We start from the raw sequence: 20,990 nt of genomic DNA on the forward strand, positions 1-20,990 counted from the left end.
TAGCGGCCTCAGAAGGTCAGTCCGTGTAACTGCATGTGAAACGTTTTCAACTGCGATTTATTGTAACCTAAACGTAGGAAAATGACAAAAACGTTTATTAATGTGACGTAAATATTCATTGTTTGATTTATATGCTGTGTTACTCATCGTAAACGCTCGTGTTTGTGATAAAAAGGTCGTTCGGTTTGACCTGCAGTTCTCTTCCAGGACGTATTGTGGCGCTGAGGAGCGGCGCTTTTCAGGATTTCTCTCTCCTGTGCGCAAACACACGTGTGAAGATGGAGGAGGACAGTGTACGCTTTCATGAGATGGGCTTAGATGATCGGCTGTTAAAGGTAGTATATTATATTCTTACTGATAATATAACCTCCATCTGCTTCGGAATGTCTTATAGCAGGATAGCAAGTTCGATTTGTACGTTTTTAAATGTTCATCGTGTCTTTTTATTGACACGCGAACATCACGCTGTCATTTCTGAAATGGAGGAAATTGTATATATTGTTGATTAGTTAATATGTTGTATTGTTATTGTCATTATACTTTGCATCGGGACGTATTCAAGCAGCTTTCTTCCTCGTTAAAATTAGTTTATTTAAGTTGTAAGTTAACTGATGAATGTGTTTACAAAAGTTCCTGAAAAACATGTACAGGTATACACAAAGTCCTGTTTATTAAGTATTTCTAATATTTAAAATGAGCTTTTTCTGTTTACATATTTTTTATAATGTAATGTATTCAATAATTAATTAATTAGAAATCATTTCTGATCATTGGATTTGCTGCTTAAAACATAATTTATTATCATCAGTATTTATTAACAGTTGAGTAATTGCTTTTCAGGATTCTGTGATGACTAGAAAGATCAGCGTTTATATGAAATTAGAGGTTTTTGTAACATTATGCACTGTCATTATATTTTTTCAGTAAAGAAATGATAGAATATTTAGCAATAAAAGCTTTGAATTCATCAAAAGTGACAATAAAGATATTCATAATGTCACAAAATGGTTCTATTTCAGATGTGAATACTGTTTTTGACTTGATGTTCATCAAAGAAAGCTGAACAAATTTTACTCAGCAGCTGTCAGCAAAATAATTATAAATAATAGGTGTTCAAAATAAAATGTTTTTACACTGAAAGTCAGCATATTAGAATGCTTTTATAGGACCATGTGAATGATAATTATGCTAATAAATCTTTGAAATCACAGCAATTAAATTTATTCAAATAGAAAAGTTATTTTAAAATATTTCTGCATTTTATTGTTTGTACTTTGGAAGAGATTTGACAGATTTCTTTAAAAAGCATAAAGAGTTCTACTGTTCTAAAACTTTTGGACTGGTTGTGTGGGTGTATTATTGTAAAGAAATTTAGTTTTTATAATATTTAAAAATCATAACTTAGTCAACTTAAAACATCTTTTTCTTTACTGCTATTGTAATCATATATATATATATATATATATATATATATATATATATATATATATATATATATATATATATATATATAGATAGATAGATAGATAGATAGATAGATAGATAGATACAATATAAAAACTATACAGATATTAAATTCATGAAATAAACAAAAACATAAATAAAAGGAGATTACCCAAAAAAGAAAACCCAATGACTGCTTTATCTTTTATTAATGCTGCAAATGAATACAAAACAATCACAGAATTCAAGATACGTGCATGATTTTATCCTATGTAAATGACAGTTTTAGGGTTTTTGTTGTTTTTGCTTATTTACAAGTTTTTAGCCTATTAAATAGAGCTCGGCAAATAAACAATATCAATATTGAATCATGATCATTTGCGACCATGGACTATAAAAGCAGTCACAAAGTGTACATTTTTTAATTGACATTTCTACATCATCTGACAGATGATATTTGGCAGAGATGCGCATCGATGGATTTGCTCTTCATTCAGCAATGAAATTTAAACCACACTGAACTGAACTTCAACTCTGAAAACCGGATTTTATTGGAACTTCTATGTTGAACTGCTTTGACAAAATCCACATTGTAAAAGCGCAATATAAATAAAAATGAATTGAATTGAAAGATGCAAGTATTTGGAAAATCTGGGATCTGAGGATTTGAATAAATCTAAATATTAAGAAATTTGCCTTTAAATGAAGTGCTTTGCTATGGAGCCAAATCAGTCTGAAAATACATTTACAAAATAAGATTCATACATCCACAACACGATTAATATTTACAAAAAATGTAAGTTCAAAACACGATTAACAAATACACAAATTCAATTCCTACATTCAAAACAGGATTCAGAAATGCGTAAATTAAATTCGTAAATTCAAATTATTATTCAAAAATAGACAAATCCAGTTAATTTGGCTAAAATATTGATGATTTTTACCTGTGAATTAACATAGTTTAAAGTGGCTCGTTTGGCTAATACTGCAAATAAAAATGTTTTGTGTTTGCAAGTTATATTAACATTGTTCCAGGAGTCAGATTTCTGTTAAAACACATTATTATATTGGTAAATTATAATTATTGTTATCTTCAGAATATTATTCAGTCAAATGCATCACAGTCTAAATGTGTCAGCAGTGTAAATACTCTGATTTAGATACTTCAGTCTGTTTTCTGAGTTATTCAGTGCTGAGTTTGTTTCTCAGGCTCTGGCGGATTTAGGGTGGTCTCAGCCAACCCTCATCCAGGAGAAAGCCATCCCTCTGGCACTGGAGGGGAAAGATCTGCTGGCCCGAGCTCGAACCGGATCCGGAAAAACAGCCGCCTACGCAGTTCCGCTGATCCAGAGAGTCCTCACGTCAAAACAGGTGATGCCTGGGTCTCATTCATTCATACTAAATTGGGCTGAGAATGCCAGCCTGAATTTTACTCCGTATCGGATGGTATTGAACATCACTATTGGTTATTTTGTGCATCTCAAGAGAGACAGAGCACCATCTGGCCTTCAGGAGGAGATTTACCACTGATCACATCACATGATGTGCATGGCCATCGCAGCTTTCGCCAATTTGCGAATCGGAATAATACCAATTTATTGTTTAGTCCTACCATAAAGGATATTCAGATAAACAGCAAGATGTTTACTAATGCTTCATTTCTGTGTCCAGACTGTACGAGAGCAGGCTGTCAGAGCTGTAGTTCTGGTCCCCACCAAAGAACTTGGCCAGCAGGTCCAAACCATGATCCGGCAGCTGACAGCATACTGCAGCAGAGACGTCCGAGTCGCAGACATCTCTGGAAAAGCTGATCTGTCTGCTCAGAAGTCAGTGATACAGCAAATCCTCACACAAAGACTGCATACTGGACTGAAAATATGTTTGTTTTGTACATAAGAGCTACCTCATGCAAAATGCATTATTTAAAACAAACGAAAGAGCTTTAAATAGCTGTAATATCATCATTTATTATCATTTAAGCTAAAGGAATTCAATCTATATATATATATATATATATATATATATATATATATATATAAGGGAAATTAGTTTTATTTGAAAATGTATGTAATGCATTTACTCTAAATGTGCTGTTTTTTATTTATTTGTGAAACAGTCATTGAAGTCTATGATAGGTCAAATATATAATACAAGAATTAGTGTTGGGAAAGCTACTTGAAATCAGCTGCACTACTTAAAATGTAGCTTAACTACACTAAAAGTTACACCCTGGGAAACGTAGCAAGCTAAGCTAAAATCTACTTTGCAAAAGTAGCTTAGCTACATTTAAGCTATTTTTGCAATTTTCATTTTTAAATCGACGCAACTTAAATTATCAATCGTATCTTACTGATCACTAAAACTGTCAAGGACTCATATGAGGCAGAATTGTTCAGTTATTTACTGTAATTAATATTGTACCAAACAGAAACAAATTATAGTATATAACAGCAAAAACTAAAAATCCAATAAAACCAGGTGTTACGCATTTAAAATACTATAGTAATGTATAGTAAAGGGGAATATTTATAAATAAGCATCAAATTACACTAACTTGCATATTGTAGTGTCATTAATAACTATCATGAAATAATAGTAATTACCGTAGTACTTGTAGCGACGCTACTGCTCAACACTGCTTATAAATGTATATAGTAGTGGTTGTTAGAAACATCATAAGCTTCCTTCCCTCTTGAAAGACATTTCATTACATCCTGGTCACATGGAATGACTTTGGGGCGGGGCTATCAGTCATTTAGGGTGGGGCTATCAGGGCGTGTTTCGTTTCTGCTCAGAATTCATCCGTTTGTGATTCTTCCTTCATTTTGTTAGCAATGCCCATCTAGCAACAGTCCAGTCTGTTCCCAAAGATCATTTCGATACTGTTTCATAAGTAAATTTTCTCTTTTTAGGCTTTGATTCAGATTGTGCCATTTTGGTGACTGTCGCTTTAAATTCAAATGAGATTGTCATCTTTTTCTAAAAAGGGGCGGAGCTACAAATGCCTGTGTGTCAGCATAGTGGCAGATTCAAAACTCTAATGCTGTAGTCACACTAGAGTTTTAGCTTGCGGATATATGTTGTACAGCGCTGCGAAAAGGGGCGGGATTAAACAAGATGATCAGACATTTAAAAAGCGAGCGATTGGTCCATATTTTAAATTTCTGTCCAGAGAGGTCATGTTTTGATCTTCGATTGGTCTCACTCAATCATGTGATGCAATTCCGCACTGTGATGCGAGTTCACCAAGCTTGAACTTTCCAAAGCAGCAAACTGTGAAACTTGTCACACGAGCTTGCGTGTCCAGTCTGAAACATTTGCATGTGTATGAATGGAAGTCGATGGGGAGAAAAGTGCAGTGTGACCGCAGCTTAATGGCAGATGGCTGCTTCTCACTCAGGGCTGTCTATGCTAATGAGGGAGAGATGGTCACTAGTGGGCGGGGCTTTCTCCCTCTGATGACACGTACAAAGGGAGAATGTCAATCAAAGTGTTTCTGCAGACTGATTTTATCAAGTGTGATTATAAAATAGAGAGTTATTTCATTTTTAGCTTTAGATGCTGACAATATTCACACACTGCTGTCACACAACTGTGCTTAATCCCCTTATAAAAGTGATCTTTACATAATAGGTTCTCTTTAAAAATAAAATAAATCAAAAGAGAAGGGATAATAGGGAAGTGTCAAGCATAATAGGAGAGCTTCTATTGTCATTTGTTCAGACTCGTTTTTGTCATTAAGTTCAAATAAATGTGTTTTAATTCCACTAACACTTCTAATTCATCTTCATTGGTTCGCAGGCCCATTTTAATGGAGAAGCCGGATATAGTGGTGAGCACCCCGTCTCGTATTCAGGCTCATATTAACGCTCAGAACCTGCAGCTTCACTCTTCATTGGAGATGCTGGTCATCGATGAGGCCGATCTTCTCTTCTCGTTCGGCTTTGAAGCGGATCTGAAAAACCTGCTGTGGTGCGTTTCTGAACAGATTGTGCTATCAATAGCATGAGTGAATAGTCTGTTTTGTTAGCTACTGTATTTTCTGTACTGTAGTCAGATTCTCTCAAAGTTGCATTGTAGAGAGATACAGAAAAGGACATATGTCACTTTATTATTACAATCAGAAAAGCTTAAGATACTGGTAGATAAAAGAACAATATTATCAATTTGCATATACAGTTGAACTCAGATTTATTAGCCCTACTGAATTATTAGCCCTCCTTTATCCCCCCCCAATTTCTGTTTAACAGAGAGATTCTTTTCAACACATTTCTAAACATAATAGTTTTAATAACTCGTTTCATATTTGACTAGATCTATTTCAGGATACTAGTATTCAGCTTAAAGTGACATTTAAAGGCTTAACTAGGTTAATTAGGGTTTTTAGGCAGGCTAGGGTAATTAGGCAGGTCATTGTATAACAGGGGTTTTATATTTCTTAAGGGGGCTAATATTCTTGACCTTAAAATGGTTTTAAAAATATAAAACCGCTTTCATTCTAGCCGAAATAAAACAAGACTTTGCCCAGAAGAAAAAATATTAAAGCAAATACTGTGGAAAAAGTCTTGAGTCTGTTAAACATTATTTGAGGAATATTTTATGGGTGAATAATTTTGACTTCAGCAGTATGGGCTCCTCCTGGGTCCACACAAAATCAGCAGGTTTTTTTAGTCCATTATTGAGTCTAGTTATTTACTTGCGTAAATCTGTGTAAATGATTCTTTTTTTGTTGTTTATTTAATATAATTGGATATTATTCAAATATTTATATGATTTCTGTACAATACTGTTCATAAAGTAATCATTTGTCTATTTCAGAAGTATATAATAATTATATTATAAGTAAATATTATTATATGAGAAACTTACTTTAACTAGTAATTGGTTCTAGTTGGATTTGCATTGTAAACCTTAAAGGGTACTTATAATATCTCTTTTCATGAGATGTCTCTAGAGTGTGTATGTGAAGTTTCAGCTCGAAATACCACACTAATAATGTTTTATAACTCGCTGAAACTGACCCTTTTAGGCTTTGATCCTAATTGTCCCGTTTTGGTGACTGTCACTTTAAATTCAAATGAGGTCGTGTTCTTTTTTTATATGCGTGTGTGTCAGCATAGTGGCAGATTCATAAACAGGACTAACGTCCTATGCTAATGAGGGAGAGATCTTCAATAGTGGGCGGGGCTTTCCCCCTCTGATATAACAGGAGAATGTCAATCAAAGTGTTTTTGTGGGCATTAATACATTATTACCATTAGTATCTGGTTATATTCACAGACTGCTGCCACACAACTGTGTTTGAACCCCTTATAAAAGTGATTTTTGCATAAGAGGTGGCCTTTAAATAAAATGAGAAAACATTGTTTTTGATTGCAGGTCATGATTTTTAAGTTGCTATATTTTCTAAATTATTTTGTATAAAATGCTAAATTCTGCATTAAATGTTTGGATGCAGTTTTGAATGGAAACATGACCCCTGTTTTACACACTATATGTATTATATGACATTTCTATCTGTGTCCACCCATGCAGTCACTTACCCAAGATCTACCAGGCGTTTCTGATGTCGGCCACACTGAATGATGATGTTCAGGCCCTGAAGGAGCTGGTCCTCCACAATCCGGTGAGTGCAGAAGCAGAGCCACATGGGCTGGTATGAGATTCTGACAGTATGAGATCCTTTGATCAAAAAATATCACGGGTTTAAGGTATTGCGATGACTTCTCTAAGCTATGTTAATTTTAAATGTCTTATCTTTATCTTGAAATGTGAAATCTTTTATTTCCATTGAACACAATATATTTTATTTTAAGAAACATTTATAATATTGTGGAGCAGTAAACATGTCAGGCTAAATAATTCAGATAAATCACTGAGGCTGATTTATACTCAAGCACATGCGTATGGTCCGGCGCAGCCTTCACGCGGTCGCATAGCCCTTGTCGTGGCTAACGGTGATGCACACCTCTTAAAAAATTCAACTACATGTTGCAACGACACGTAGCGCAAGCTCTGTGATTTGGTTGGCTTGGTAGTGGTGACGAGAGTGGGCGGTGCTAAGAGCTGCGAGCCAGATGAAGCAAGTGTTTACAAGTGTGAAGTCCTGTGAAGGAGCTCCAGATGGAGACTTTTGTTTTGTGTTTACCTTATGAATTAAAGTTGTTGCACGTCCGCGGGTTCCCGCCTCTGAATGAGCGAGTTTTAGCAACTTCTAGCGTTCAGACAAATCAAAACACCCCCGAAGAATGACACAGAGGAACATAACCTACTGCTAGTTAGCGTTTCGGAGGTGTTATCGCAGAGCAACACAAACAGCACGCAGAACTATTAATGCACGACTATGCGCAAGCCAGGCGCCGTGGGTCATGCTGATCACTTGATGCAGAAGTATGAAGTCACATGCGTTGCTCAGGTGTGAGTTTCTCACAGACTTCAACAGTGTCAAAATCTTGATGTTTCTGTGGGTCTCGTCTATCAAATCTGAGCTTGACGTTGTATTCTCTATTGGATTCAGATCAGGTGATTGGCTGGGCCATTCTACAGCTTGATTTTCTTTCTCTGAAAGCATTTGAGAGTCTCCTTGGCTGTGTTTTGGATCATTGTCTTGCTGAAATGTCCACCCTGATTTCATCTTCATCCTCCTGCTAATGTAGATGTTGGACTGAAGCAGCTGATATTCATTTACACTGATGAAGGGCAGAGGGTTGCTGAAGAGCTACTGAGAGATTTCAGCTGCTGTCTGGGCTTTCACAGTTGAACTACACCTGCCTTCATGTGTTGAATATGTTTTCCCTGAGTCATTTCATTTTATTACACATAAATTCATGTGTAAATTAATTTGTTTTGTTTTCTTTGCATATATTGATTTCTTTGGTTGTTACCAACAAATTTCAAGTCAACAGCACCTTTATCAATATGTTTTCTGAGAAAATTGGTTCCAAATCGTGTTAAACTGGTTATCGTCCCATGCCCAGTCCTCAGCTGCTGTGTTTTGGCTGGATCTGACAGTTTTCCTCCTGTGGTAGGTGACGCTGAAGCTCCAGGGCTCTCAGCTGCCTGACAGCTCACAGCTCCAGCAGTACAGCATCAAATGTGAGGAGGAGGACAAGTTCCTGCTCATCTACACGCTGCTGAAGCTCGGCCTAGTCCAGGGGAAGACGCTCCTCTTTGTCAGCGACGTGGACCGATCGTACCGCCTCAAGCTGTTTTTGGAGCAGTTCAGCATTCCTGCTTGTGTCCTGAACTCTGAGCTGCCGGTTCACTCCAGGTAAGACATGGGGTTTGGCCAGTTAAGTTTCAATTTAGTTTGCACCAATTCTGGGTTATACATGCCATGAAAGTAGCTCAGCTTATCCGTAATGACAACAAAGAGTGATTAAAGGGAATTAAAATACCGTTTTTTAGATGTTAGTGCCAGTGTTGTTGGTTTGTAGGATGTCTATAAGCTAGTGTGCTCTAAAACAGTGACAAAATTCATGTTTAGAAGATCTAAATCTGATACAGACATGTAAAGCTTGTAGTTTGTCACTTCCGCCTAAATTAATCCAGGTTTTATTTCACGTCACCTCATACTTCAGTTTCTCATCTAATCTTTTGACCAATCAAATGCTCTCTAGTGTCTGACATGTCCCGGCCCTGCAAGACTCTTCTCATTTGATGAGATTGAGCTCCATCATTCTAACTGGAAGAGCTGTGAGAAAACAAAACGCTATTGGCTGTTTTTTTTTAAAGGGAGGAGCTACAGCATGTCCCACACTCTCTTCATACACACTACCTGACAAATTCTTGTGGTCGATCCCAGTTGTAAGAGAAACAAATAATAACTTGACTTCTGGTTGATCATTTGGAAAAGTGGCAGAAGGTGGATTTTTCCCATGAATCATCTGTTGAACTGCATCCCAATCAATACAAATACTGCAGAAGACCTACTGGAACCTGCATGAACCCAAGATTCCCACAGATATCAGTCAAGTTTGGTGAAGGGAAAATCATGGTTTGGGGTCAAATTCAGTATGGGGGCGTGCGAGAGATCTGCAGAGTGGATGATCAACATCAACAGCCTGAGGTATCAAGACATTTGTGCTGCCCATTACATTACAAACCACAGGAGAGGGGGAATTCTCCAGCAGGAGAGCGCTCCTTCTCATACTTCAGCCTCCACATCAAAGCTCCTGAAAGCAAAGAAGGTCAAGGTGATCCAGGATTGGCCAGCCCAGTCACCAGAGATGAACATTATTGAGCATGTCTGGGGTAAAATGGAGGAGGAGGCACTGAAGATGAATCCAAAGAATCTTGATGAACTCTGGGAGTCCTGCAAGAACGCTTTCTTATCAAGTTATTATTTGGTGTTCCTAAAACTTTGGTAGGCAAGTTTATTTCTATAGCACATTTCATACACAATAGCAATTCAAAGTGCTTAACATACACAGGATTAAAAGAGACAAGCTTAAATAAAATAGAAGCAGATAACAGTTAGCATCTTAATAATAATAAAACTGATTAAAATAGCGTAAAGTTTCTCTCTCACTTTGGGACTTCCCCATTCTGGTGATTACCCCCCTCTGTGGACTTTTTCGTTACCTATTAACCTATTGGACGTCTCCCACAGATTCAATTTTTCATCTACAATCAAAAAGTCAAGCTTTACAGCTCTAATTACGTGTCAAGACTTTTGTCAGGTAGTGTATATGTATATATTGTACACTTAAATGGAAATGTTAATTATTAAATGTTTGTTTTGCAGGTGTCACATCATCACCCAGTTCAATCAAGGCTTCTACAATTACATCATCGCCTCAGATGAGCAGGGATTGGAGAGTCCCGCTGGAAGCTCACAGGAGAAAGGGAAGAGGAAGAAGAACACTGGGAAAAAGTATGGGCGCCTAGCTGAAATGCTCAAATTATATTGTATTTTTCTGTTAATCATGTACACTGATGTTGTTGTTTTGTCCCTCAGAGGCAAAGACAAGGAATATGGTGTTTCCAGAGGAATCGACTTTCACAATGTTTCCAATGTGATCAACTTTGACTTTCCCACTTCGGTCGAGTCCTACATCCACCGCGTCGGCAGGTGAGCAGAGAAATCTTCCCGAATTATTACTGTAGATTGCATATGCTAAACACCTTGTGTCAGCGAGGGAACACTTTACTTGAAGGGGCCGTTCATAAGAAACCTTTACATCATGTATGTTTTTGTTGACAACTTGATATAAACAAAAACATCACAACCTGCTTGTGTCTTTGTCATGACAACTTGACGTTACCAAGATGCACAACTTGTCATAAATCTGTCATAAACATGATTGTAATGAAGTCATAATCATGTCATGTATTTTATTACAGCATAATTTGTATTTTGCCCCCAACTACAGTGATACAAGCTGTATTTGTCATTAAAATTTAATTCAATATTAATGACGCGCTTAAAAATGATTTAATGACACTTTTAATAAGACATTTTAATGACAAATGTGTTTTTTTTGTCCATTGGAAAAACTGAAAAAATATTCATGACACAATTATAATGTCTCATGACAGTCATGTTTATGACAGATTTAGGACCAGTTTTGTTGTCTTGGTAACATCAAGACTAAAACAGGTTGTGATATACGTTTATGTCAAGTTGTCATAACAAACAATGTCATCTTTGCATTTAAAATGACATAACTGAGCAGATTACACTTCACAGTTGTTATGAGCATGTGTAAAATCTCATTAACATTCGTGATGTCAGGGTTATAAAGGTTTTGGTGACAGTATTATGAACACCCTTTTAAATAACGTGTTACCACAATAGCTATTGTAAATTGCTATATGCTAAATAAATTATTTGTTTAATTTTTATTTCAAATAGAAAAAATCCATATTTTTTGCAAAATTCCATTCAAATAAAAGTAGGTAGTCACTGGTTCGAGCCTCGGCTGGATAAGTTGGCGGTTCATTCCGCTGTGGCGACCCCGGATTAAAAAAAGAGACCAAGCCGAAAAGAAAATGAATGAATGAATAAAGCAAGTCTGATGTGTGCTTACTATTTCTGCTTCCCTTTAGAACGGCTCGTGCAGATAATCCTGGCACGGCGCTGTCCTTTATTTCTCATGCAGAACTCTCAATGCTCTCAGAGGTTGAAAACGCTCTTACTGGAGGTAAAAGTCACTGATTTAATATGATATTAATTTAAAAATGATCACAGAAAGCTAAATCCTTTCAGCTTACTGTATATCTTTAAAATTTATAATAAGAAGTGGCCATTTGTAAAGGAACTCTCCTTATTTATTGGAAATATTGTCGTTTTACAACTTTTACCATCTTGTAATCTATTTAACGGATACAGGTCTGACAGAAGCACTTTTAGCTTAGCTTAGCATAAATCATTGAGGCGGATTAGACCATTAGCATCTCGTTTAAAAGTGGCTATAGAGTTTCAATAGTTTAAAGCTGGACTCTTCTGTAAATAAATATTATAGACTGACAGAAAATGAAAAGTTGCTATTTTGTAGGTTGATATGGCTAAGAACTGCTGCAGTCATGGTACAGCAGAAAAGTTTCTTGATTATTATGCCTGAATGTGAGTATAGTGAGTTTTTTTTTTTTTCTTCAATTTTTAAGTGAGATGCTAACGGTCTAATCTGATTCAATGATTTATGCTAAGCTAAAAGTGCTCCCGTCAGACTTCTGGATCTGCTATTTGGATTTAAAAATGGTCAAACTCAACTGTTTAACACTAGGGGAGCTGTAAAATGAACCTTTTTCTTAAAGTGTGGAGAGTTCCTTTAAATATTTAATATATTTCTATTTTCTGCAAGTGAAAAGAGCAGTTGTATTTTAAGATATTTTTTTTCACAAGAAATATTTGTTCTTTCATTTCAGAAAGCAACCATTGTGTTAGTACACGATATAACTACAGAAGAGTCAAGCTTTAAATAGCAAAATAATTTTTCTATTTTTAAATGAGATGCTAATGGTCTAATCTGATTCAATGATCTATGCTAAGCTAAGCTAAAAGTGCTCCTGCCAGGCTTTTGGATCTGCTAATTGGATTAAAAATAGAAAAAATGTGGAGCGTTCCTTTAAATGTTGAACTTAATTATATTTTCTGCAAGTTAAAGGAGAAGTTGTATTTCAAAATATATTTTTACACAAGAAAAAAATGTATTCTTTAATTTCAGACAGCAACAATTGTGTTTTAAAGCCATATGGATTCAAAATGGAGGAAATCGAGGGCTTCAGATACAGATGTCGGGTATGTGTGTATGATTTAGTTTGTGATTTTTTTGTCGATGTAAAAGTTTCTTAATTGTTATTCATTTCGTCAGGATGGAATGAGATCGGTGACGAAACAGGCGGTGAAGGAGGCCAGATTGAAGGAGATCAAGCAGGAGCTGCTCAATTCAGAGAAACTCAAAGTTTGTGCTTATTTTTTTTTTTTAAACCAAGTTCATTTCAACCAGTTAATCCCCACAGTTGAATAAGAGCTGTAAGCGAATCTGTTTATGTGTGACAGACGTACTTTGAAGACAATCCCAGAGACCTGCAGCTGCTCCGACACGACAAAGACCTGCATCCCGCCGTCATCAAACCTCACATGAAAAACGTGCCAGAATACCTGAGTAGGGAGTCATTGCCTATGTACAAGTCACTTTATTAGCTACACATTGCTAGTGTTAGGTTGACTGTGGATGCACTGAATTGTCTGCCTCTGAAAATTGTCATCTGAAAGATAAAACGTCCTCAATTCTCACCCTCGGGATAAGGGAGAGACAGACTGACTAACTTAAGCATAGACCAAATCCCTTTAAAGCATGTCATTTCACTTGACGTCCATCTTTGAAGCGCCGCTCAGGCATTTTGTTTAAATGGGAAAACATCAAATTCTCCAAAACTGTTCCAGCAGGATAACGCAATATGTCATAAAGCGTGAATCATCTCAAACTGGTTTCTTGAACATGACAATGAGTTCACTGTTCTCAAATGGCTTCCACAGTCACCAGAGCTCAATCCAATAGAGCACCTTTGGGATGTGGTGGAACGGCAGATTGGCATCATGGATGTGCAGCCGACAAATCTGCAGCAACTGTGTGATGCTATCATGTCAATATGGAGCAAAATCTCTGAGGAATATTTCCAGTAGCTTGTTGAATCTATACCACGAAGCATTAAGGCAGTTCTGAAGGCAAAAGAGGGTCCGACCCGATACTAGCAAGGTGTACCTAATAAAGTGGCCGGTGAATTTATATATTGAATACACAGACAAAATGAAAGTGCATGTGTCATCTCTGTTTCAGTCCCGACTGCACTGAAAAGTCTCGTCAACCCTCTGAACCAACGGAGGAAAAGGAAGAAGGTTAAATCCAGCGGTGTGATGCTGAGCAGCTTTAAGGTCCGAATACAAACCTTTCCTTTATTTAAACAGTCTTTGTTCACTCTTTTATATCTAGTTTACAGGAATAATTCATCATTCACACACAATGCAGCTCTGTGTTAAAACTCATGGCGCTCAGGAACAATTTTTAGTTCCTCCTCCGCCAATATTGCCAAGTTGTCATGCCAACTTGCTACCGTAAACAGAAACCATGCACAATGCTTGCTCCGCCCCCATGTTCTTCTGATTGGTCCTATTCTTTGAAACTGACAGTGATGATCGACGCTGTGTGTAGTTTAAATTGACCCTTCGTTAAGCCACACCCGAAAACCGCCACACACCAATCGTGGGTTTGGAACCGTAGCTACGGGCAGGATGTCTGTCAAGCTTTGAGGGAAACAGATGCGTTGTGCATATAGATTGTGCAAATCTGATACCCGGTATCCTAAAAGTTTGGACAGGGTGGTGGAATTTTCCCTTTTCAATACCTAAAACCCAGGAGGAGAAATGCTAGCGTGGATCAAGCTCCTGCGCTAAAGGAGCGGAGTTGCTAAAGGAGCGGAGTTAAGTTAGTTTTGATATTCCTGACACATTCAGAGATAGACCGACGGCAATAACTCCCACACATCTTACCCTAAACAGATCTAAACTGTGTTTCCTACAAAAATACAAAGCAGGTTCTGTTTCACAGCGCTCTTTTTCTTTTTCCTTCAATATTAAGAGCACCGCTCCATTTAAACCCTCGCCATAGCTGTAGGGGCGAGCGTGATCCAGTCATATTTCCATCTGTTCCAAGCTACGAATATTCGGATTACATATCAACAGAACAAAACAGAGATCTGATCACAAACTGAGCACTTGCGTTCATTATATACTTCACCCGCAGCTGCTTTTCAGTCATTTATAACCCTCATGTCCATGTCAAAGCTACAGTTCACTGATGTTTTCATCCGTCTTTTGGAGGTTTAGTCATTGGTGATGGCATTAATATTTGCTGGGAGGGAAAATCTATTTGTTCACTTCTGCGATTGATACTTTGATTTGCATTTCAATTGATTTATTTTTGTCCACTTAACTGCAAATTAGAATAGAAACGGTATATAAAGCACACAAACACACAGGTGCTGTACATTATGGGTCAATGATGCTAATATTCAACACAAATCCATCCATTTCCCCTTTCTGGCTGTTCTTTCTGTGAATGAATTATGTAGAAGCTCTGTCCATGCATGTTTCCTCATCAGTAGGCCCACACGGAATCTGCACGCGCAGATTTTCAGCCCATCATTATTTCTGTTTATTTACCTGTGTAAATGTGTGTAAATCTATATTTATTCAGTTTTTAAATTAATTACAGTAATATTATTGACTAATATGAAAATGTTCATCTGATTTATGTACAGTGCAGTGTGTACAGTAATATTTTCTGTCTTTTAGTAGAGATATTATATGAGAGACTTGCTCTGTTTACCAAATAAAGTGAATCTAATTGGATTTGCATTTTAAAAATTAAATAAAAGTTAAAAAGAGATTATTTTTTAGTTCACATATTAAGGTTTTAGTTGTGATACTCCCAAAATAATTCAGCAAAAATCCGCAGATTTTTACCAAAATTCTCAGCAGAAATGGCAAAAAACATTCGCAGAATCTGCAGATTTCTGCAAATTATTTTGGGAGTTTCATAACTAAAACCTTAATATGTGAACAAAAAAATAATCTCTTTTAACTTTTATTTAATATTTAAAATGCAGAAACACTTTGATTGACATTCTCCATTTGTACGTGTCATCAGAGGGGGAAAGCCCCGCCCACTAGTGACCATCTCTCCCTCATTAGCATAGGACGCTAGTCTTGTTTTTGAATCTGCCACTATGTTCACACACAGGCATTTATAGCTCCACCCTCTTTTGAAAAGAGCTCAATCTCATTTGAATTTAAAGCGACAGTCACCAAAACCGCACAGTTGGGATCAACGTCTAAAAGGGGCAGTTTCAAAGGGTTATAAAACATTATTTGTGTGGTATTTTGAGCTGAAACTTCACACACACACACACACACACACACACACACACACACACACACAGACAAAATTAAAAACTGCTTTTATCCTTGTTGAAATATACATTGTATAATATATATATATATATATATTGCGCATGTGTGTTGTATTTGCAGAAGAATTACAGAGGCAGAAATCCACTAAAGAGTTTCCGCTACACAAAGAAGAGGCAAGGGGGGAAGAAGGCTGGCAAACCCTAATGGAGACTTTATGGATTTGGGATTTTGAGGACATTGAGCTGTCCTGGAGCTCACTGAACAGTGTATAGTGTGTCTCACACTCATTTTACACACAATTCAAGACTTCAGCTCTCAAGTAAAGACTGCAGGACTTCAATTGGATGTGTGTGTCACTGGTAAGTGGGTTGAGAATCACCGTCTGGACACAACATAAACATTCAGTCGACTGCTTTTGATTAAGCGACTGTTAGAAATGTTCCTTCTGAATATTGAACGTATAATATTGTATGTTTTGTTAATACTAAAAGCTCTACTTCAGACGTCTTGTGTGTTGACTTTGATCTTAAAGGTGCAGTAAGTGTGACACTCAGTGGTTGAACTAGGTATTGCACTCCTGGATCAAAACACATTTTCACAGGGCTCCTCTGATGAGTCCACGCAACCGCAGGTTGTCAGATTGACGTGAGTGTGCCTGACTATCAAGTGTAAAGGTGGATTTAATACTGTTTTAAGTCGTGTTCTAACTAAAAGCAACGGTACGCGATAGAAGAAATATTTTCCATATTAAAAGGAGGTTTTTTTTCTAACCAACAAATATTTATTAATGATCAATTTTAATACAAATAAGGAGTATGTGAAGGGGAACATCTACTTTTAGACATCGCTAAATGCCCGATTTGTTCTAAAATGAGCCAGCAATGATTTTGGCAATACCAGAAAAGGCACCTAAACAGATTTTTGACTCGATCATCAGTTGTGTCGTCGTACACATGAAGTGTAAGCTGTACACTGCTGAGGGCAGATTGAACACACACACTCGTATAGATGTGAATATAACACTGTCATGTTTCCTGTGCTGAAAAACCTCAACCATTCAAAAAGCAAATGCAAAACAAACATTTACAGAACAGAAACATCTACACACACTGAAGAAATCTCAATCCACCTCTACGGACATGTAAAAAGCACAACATTAGTGTTTAAAGTGGGTAGTTTAACACGTCAACCATACAAAACTTTCCTCTAGCGCCAAATGATCATATATATATATATATATATTAGGGCTGCACAATATAGGGTCATCGATATCACTATATATATATATATATATATATATATATATATATATATATATATATATATATATATATATATAGACATAGATATAAGTTGTTGATGCTTCCAGATTTAAGAGTACCCCAACAATGATTAAAGCCACAAAAATTATATAACATTTTCGGTGGCTCTTAGATCAATATAGAGTAACAGAAGTCCAGAGCTTATTGTTATTGGCATACATTTTTATACGATTCGATATAATATTGTTTATTGGCCCAGCCCTAAGAGTCACTGCTAAGTTTACCCATAATTGAGTGAGAGTTCATCATTTGCATGTGTTTTTAAGGCCTGTGACCGTCCATTTCAGGAAAATTTAAACCTTTGGACGCAAAAAATGATGTTTAGAGGTGTAGCGAGGATTAATTATATTTAATTATTTATACTATTTATGCAAAAAATATATGCTTTTCTTACTTCGATTTTTGTCTTGTTTCTAGTCCAACTATCTACATGTTAAAGAGATCAAATAAGATCGCTTTACTAAGCCTATTGGCAGATAATTTAGCTTGTTTTAAGGAAAAACTCTTAATTGAAAACAAAACTATATTTTTACATGATCTTTTACGTGAAGAATGGTTTGATATTCGTACAAGACAAAGCGAAGTAAGAAAATCATGTTTAGCATTTTGAGTATTCAATTGCTGGACCTGAATACTGCTATAGTCAATATAGAGATATTCAAACCATCTTGTGAAATAATTATGGTAGAAAAATAAAATATCGCAAGTTTTCCAATACCGTGCAGCCCTAATATATGTATAACATTATATATATATATATATATATATATATATATATATATATATATATATATATATATATATAAATATAAACACACTGAAAAACAGATGAGTGAATCCCTCAAAAAACCTTTCGGTCATATTTCACCTCCAAAAAAACAGGATACATTTAAGGGCTCATTCACACAAAGACAACAACACATCTTTGCTTCTAAAGATGCAAAACGCAACAGTTCGGATTAATTTGAAGCACAGCATAAGGGGGCAATTGCATAAAATGTTTAATTGATTTGAATTGAATGTACTTTTCCGTTTCGATAACGCAAGGTGCACCACACTGCCTTTTTTTGTCGACGAGAAAAAAGAAGTGTGCTGCACTATTTATGTTGCTAGGCAACCACTGAATCAGCTGTGTATTGCGTGTGAGCGCTACTGTTGATATTGGTTTAATTGTAATATTTAATAATATTAGGATATTCACGATTTGTGAAGTCTTACAGCTCTGGATAACTCGACAGCGAGCGCTAGTCTCTCCTCCATCTTCGAAAGTCTCTGTAGTTGTCTTGACAACACAAACACTGCTGTGTTTGTCACCTCATCGGAAACCCTGCTTCTGCTTTCATTTGATTGAAGAATCTAAAATACGCTACTGATGTGTAGTGCGTTTATTCTGCTGGACACAGAGCTCAAAACGGAAACTTGCAAATTGTCGTCCCACATCCGAGCTCTTGTGATTGGCTCACTGCTGTGGAACTGACAGTGATGAGCACCGCCGCATGAGAAAGTCGATCTTTTAACTTGACACAGCGTCTAAAAACATCGTGCTCATGTGCGCGGCGCTTCATATAATTGAAGATGTGAGCGTAACGGTCACACACATCCATCAAGTGCGTTCACATTGAAAAACAATAGAAAAGTACCATGTTCTGTGTGAACGGCCCCTAAGACTGCATTTTGACATTATTACCATTTTACTCCTAAGATATTTTTCCAGAATTCCTTTATCATCATCACATTAATATTGTTTGCTGGATAATGGTGTCTTTATGGTAAATGAAACTGGCAACACTCACCAGTAAGAGCGATGTTAACCTTAACAAACACAACTTTTGAATATAACCACGTGTTAGTAAACGAAAATATTTCCGGTAATATTATTAAAATATTTTAGATACTCTCATTAAACAGAACGAAGCTACCATGAACATACCATGTATGTTTATTAACTAATATCAACAAATATAATTAATACATACTGTAAATGTATTGCTTATTGTCAGATAATGCGAAGACAAATCTTAAAGTTTGAGTGAACAGGAAGTTGCGGAGACTTATTTCAGTATGTTGATGTACTTCCAACTAAAATGGACTATGGTTGTTGCTAGATTGGATTAAATTACGGCCGGAAGTTGATGAGAATTATTTCTATTATTTGTTAAATTTCCCATTTATTGTATTTTATTTACGTCTACCCCCACCACAACCCTAAACCCAATCGTCACAGTAACTTAAAAACAGTAGTTGTATCAAGTATTATTTATGTTATCTATTAAATTATCCAATAAATTGTTTTTTTTTAACGCCTACTCCCACCCCAACCCCAACTGTCAGACTACTGTACAAATATTAATTACTGTTATACACCGTCATAAAACCATTGAATATTTAGTAGGAGGCGGGGCTTTCTTTTTGCGCATCATTCCCTAATAGCAAACTAACGGTAAGAGAGGGTATTAATATACAGTTGCTATGGAAACCATTGAGTTGACGTCAACAGAACGAGCGCCACTCCAGACGTGGAAGTAAATGATAAGTTTTGATCGAAGATTACCAAAACAAACCATTTTCTTCAGTCGATCTTAAGAATAACAACGTGAGCTAGCCAAATAAACATTGTAAATTTGGATTTCACATGGACGTTAACGAGTGGACTTCACTGTAAATTGTTACCAATTAATAATACAGTATATGAAGTAATAATACTTCATCTGAAGTGCTTATTTTTTGCAGTACATGTCAATTTTAGGATTATTTACCTTGCATTGATGATATTTGTGTGAAATTGGGGATAAATCATTGTTTAAATGCAAATAAATGGTAATGTATGAAATTTTCACACCAAAAAAAATTAAATAAAAAAAAAATTTAAAAAAATAAAAATCGAATTTTTTTTTTATATTTAATGAGAATTCGGCGAGAATTTTATTAGTAGCATTGACATTGTGAAAACCATTTTTAAAAACTATTTAAATGAATGATAAATAAAAAAATGAATCTTAATTTGGGGATTTAATAACTTGAGGATTTCTTGATTTGGGGTTGAAACATGACCGAGACGTGTTTCTCCACAGGATCACTCAGATAAATGCTGGTTTTACCCCCGAAAAATCTGTGCATGTGTGTATTTCAGCTTTACAGAAAGAGATGAAGCACATCGAATTATAACCACCTTCAGGCTGTTAGCAGCAAAAGCATCATTAGACTGAATACAGCATTTGAAAGGTCACGATATGACCAAACACAATCACCAACACGCCACAAACTCCGTCACACGAGGATCATGGGGGCTGATTTCACCAGAAAACACACTTTAAGGCTTTATTATTAACTCAAAAATCACGACACAAAAATGTCCGACTGCTTTACTTCGAATCAGATGAAAATATTGCTGGAATGTTTCGCATACGCTACCAGTCAAACGTTTAGAAACGTTTACAATGAGGCTGCATTTGCAATAAATATCATTATCCGATAATGGTATATGCAATATACGTATCGCTGATGTGTCAAATATTACATTTATTTTTTGCATTGGTTGTTTATACAAACGCGACCAATCAGATGGAGCCTTGCTCTTTTTAGCCCCGCCTCCCCAGTAGTTCCGCTATTGACCGGAGTGGCCCAAAGCTGAAAATAAACACTAATGGAAACAGCAGGTTTTACATGGCTGCCCTTATTTTAGGGCTGGTTGGACGATATACCATCGCGATAATGGTATATTCAATATACGCATCGCAGATTAGTGTAATAAAGTACATCTATGTTATGCATTGGTTGTTTATATAAATCGGACCAATCAGATGGGG

General features: G+C 36.2%; 1 protein-coding gene across 1 annotated transcript; it reads left to right on the top strand.

Moving 5' to 3' along the window:
- Window positions 1–264: 264 nt before the first annotated feature.
- ddx56 (DEAD (Asp-Glu-Ala-Asp) box helicase 56) lies at window positions 265–16,365 on the top strand. The gene is made up of 14 exons (XM_056467224.1): window positions 265–335; window positions 2,656–2,817; window positions 3,118–3,272; window positions 5,248–5,418; window positions 6,982–7,072; window positions 8,475–8,716; window positions 10,193–10,321; window positions 10,406–10,519; window positions 11,497–11,591; window positions 12,615–12,688; window positions 12,762–12,851; window positions 12,950–13,055; window positions 13,731–13,825; window positions 15,983–16,365. The coding sequence occupies exons 1-14, from the start codon at window positions 279–281 to the stop codon at window positions 16,064–16,066; spliced, it is 1,665 nt and encodes a 554-aa protein (XP_056323199.1). The 5' UTR covers window positions 265–278; the 3' UTR covers window positions 16,067–16,365.
- The last annotated feature ends 4,625 nt before the right edge of the window (window positions 16,366–20,990 follow it).

Source organism: Danio aesculapii, chromosome 10 (genome assembly GCF_903798145.1).
Source record: "Danio aesculapii chromosome 10, fDanAes4.1, whole genome shotgun sequence".
Lineage (NCBI taxonomy): Eukaryota > Metazoa > Chordata > Actinopteri > Cypriniformes > Danionidae > Danio > Danio aesculapii.

Bases quoted from the DNA above. Each gene is read 5' to 3' on its own strand.
- ddx56 (XM_056467224.1), top strand. From the start codon at position 279: ATGGAGGAGGACAGTGTACGCTTTCATGAGATGGGCTTAGATGATCGG. The intron at 336-2,655 runs GTAGTATATTAT...TTTGTTTCTCAG, and splicing joins TAGATGATCGGCTGTTAAAG to GCTCTGGCGGATTTAGGGTG. The intron at 8,717-10,192 runs GTAAGACATGGG...TTTGTTTTGCAG, and splicing joins GAGCTGCCGGTTCACTCCAG to GTGTCACATCATCACCCAGT.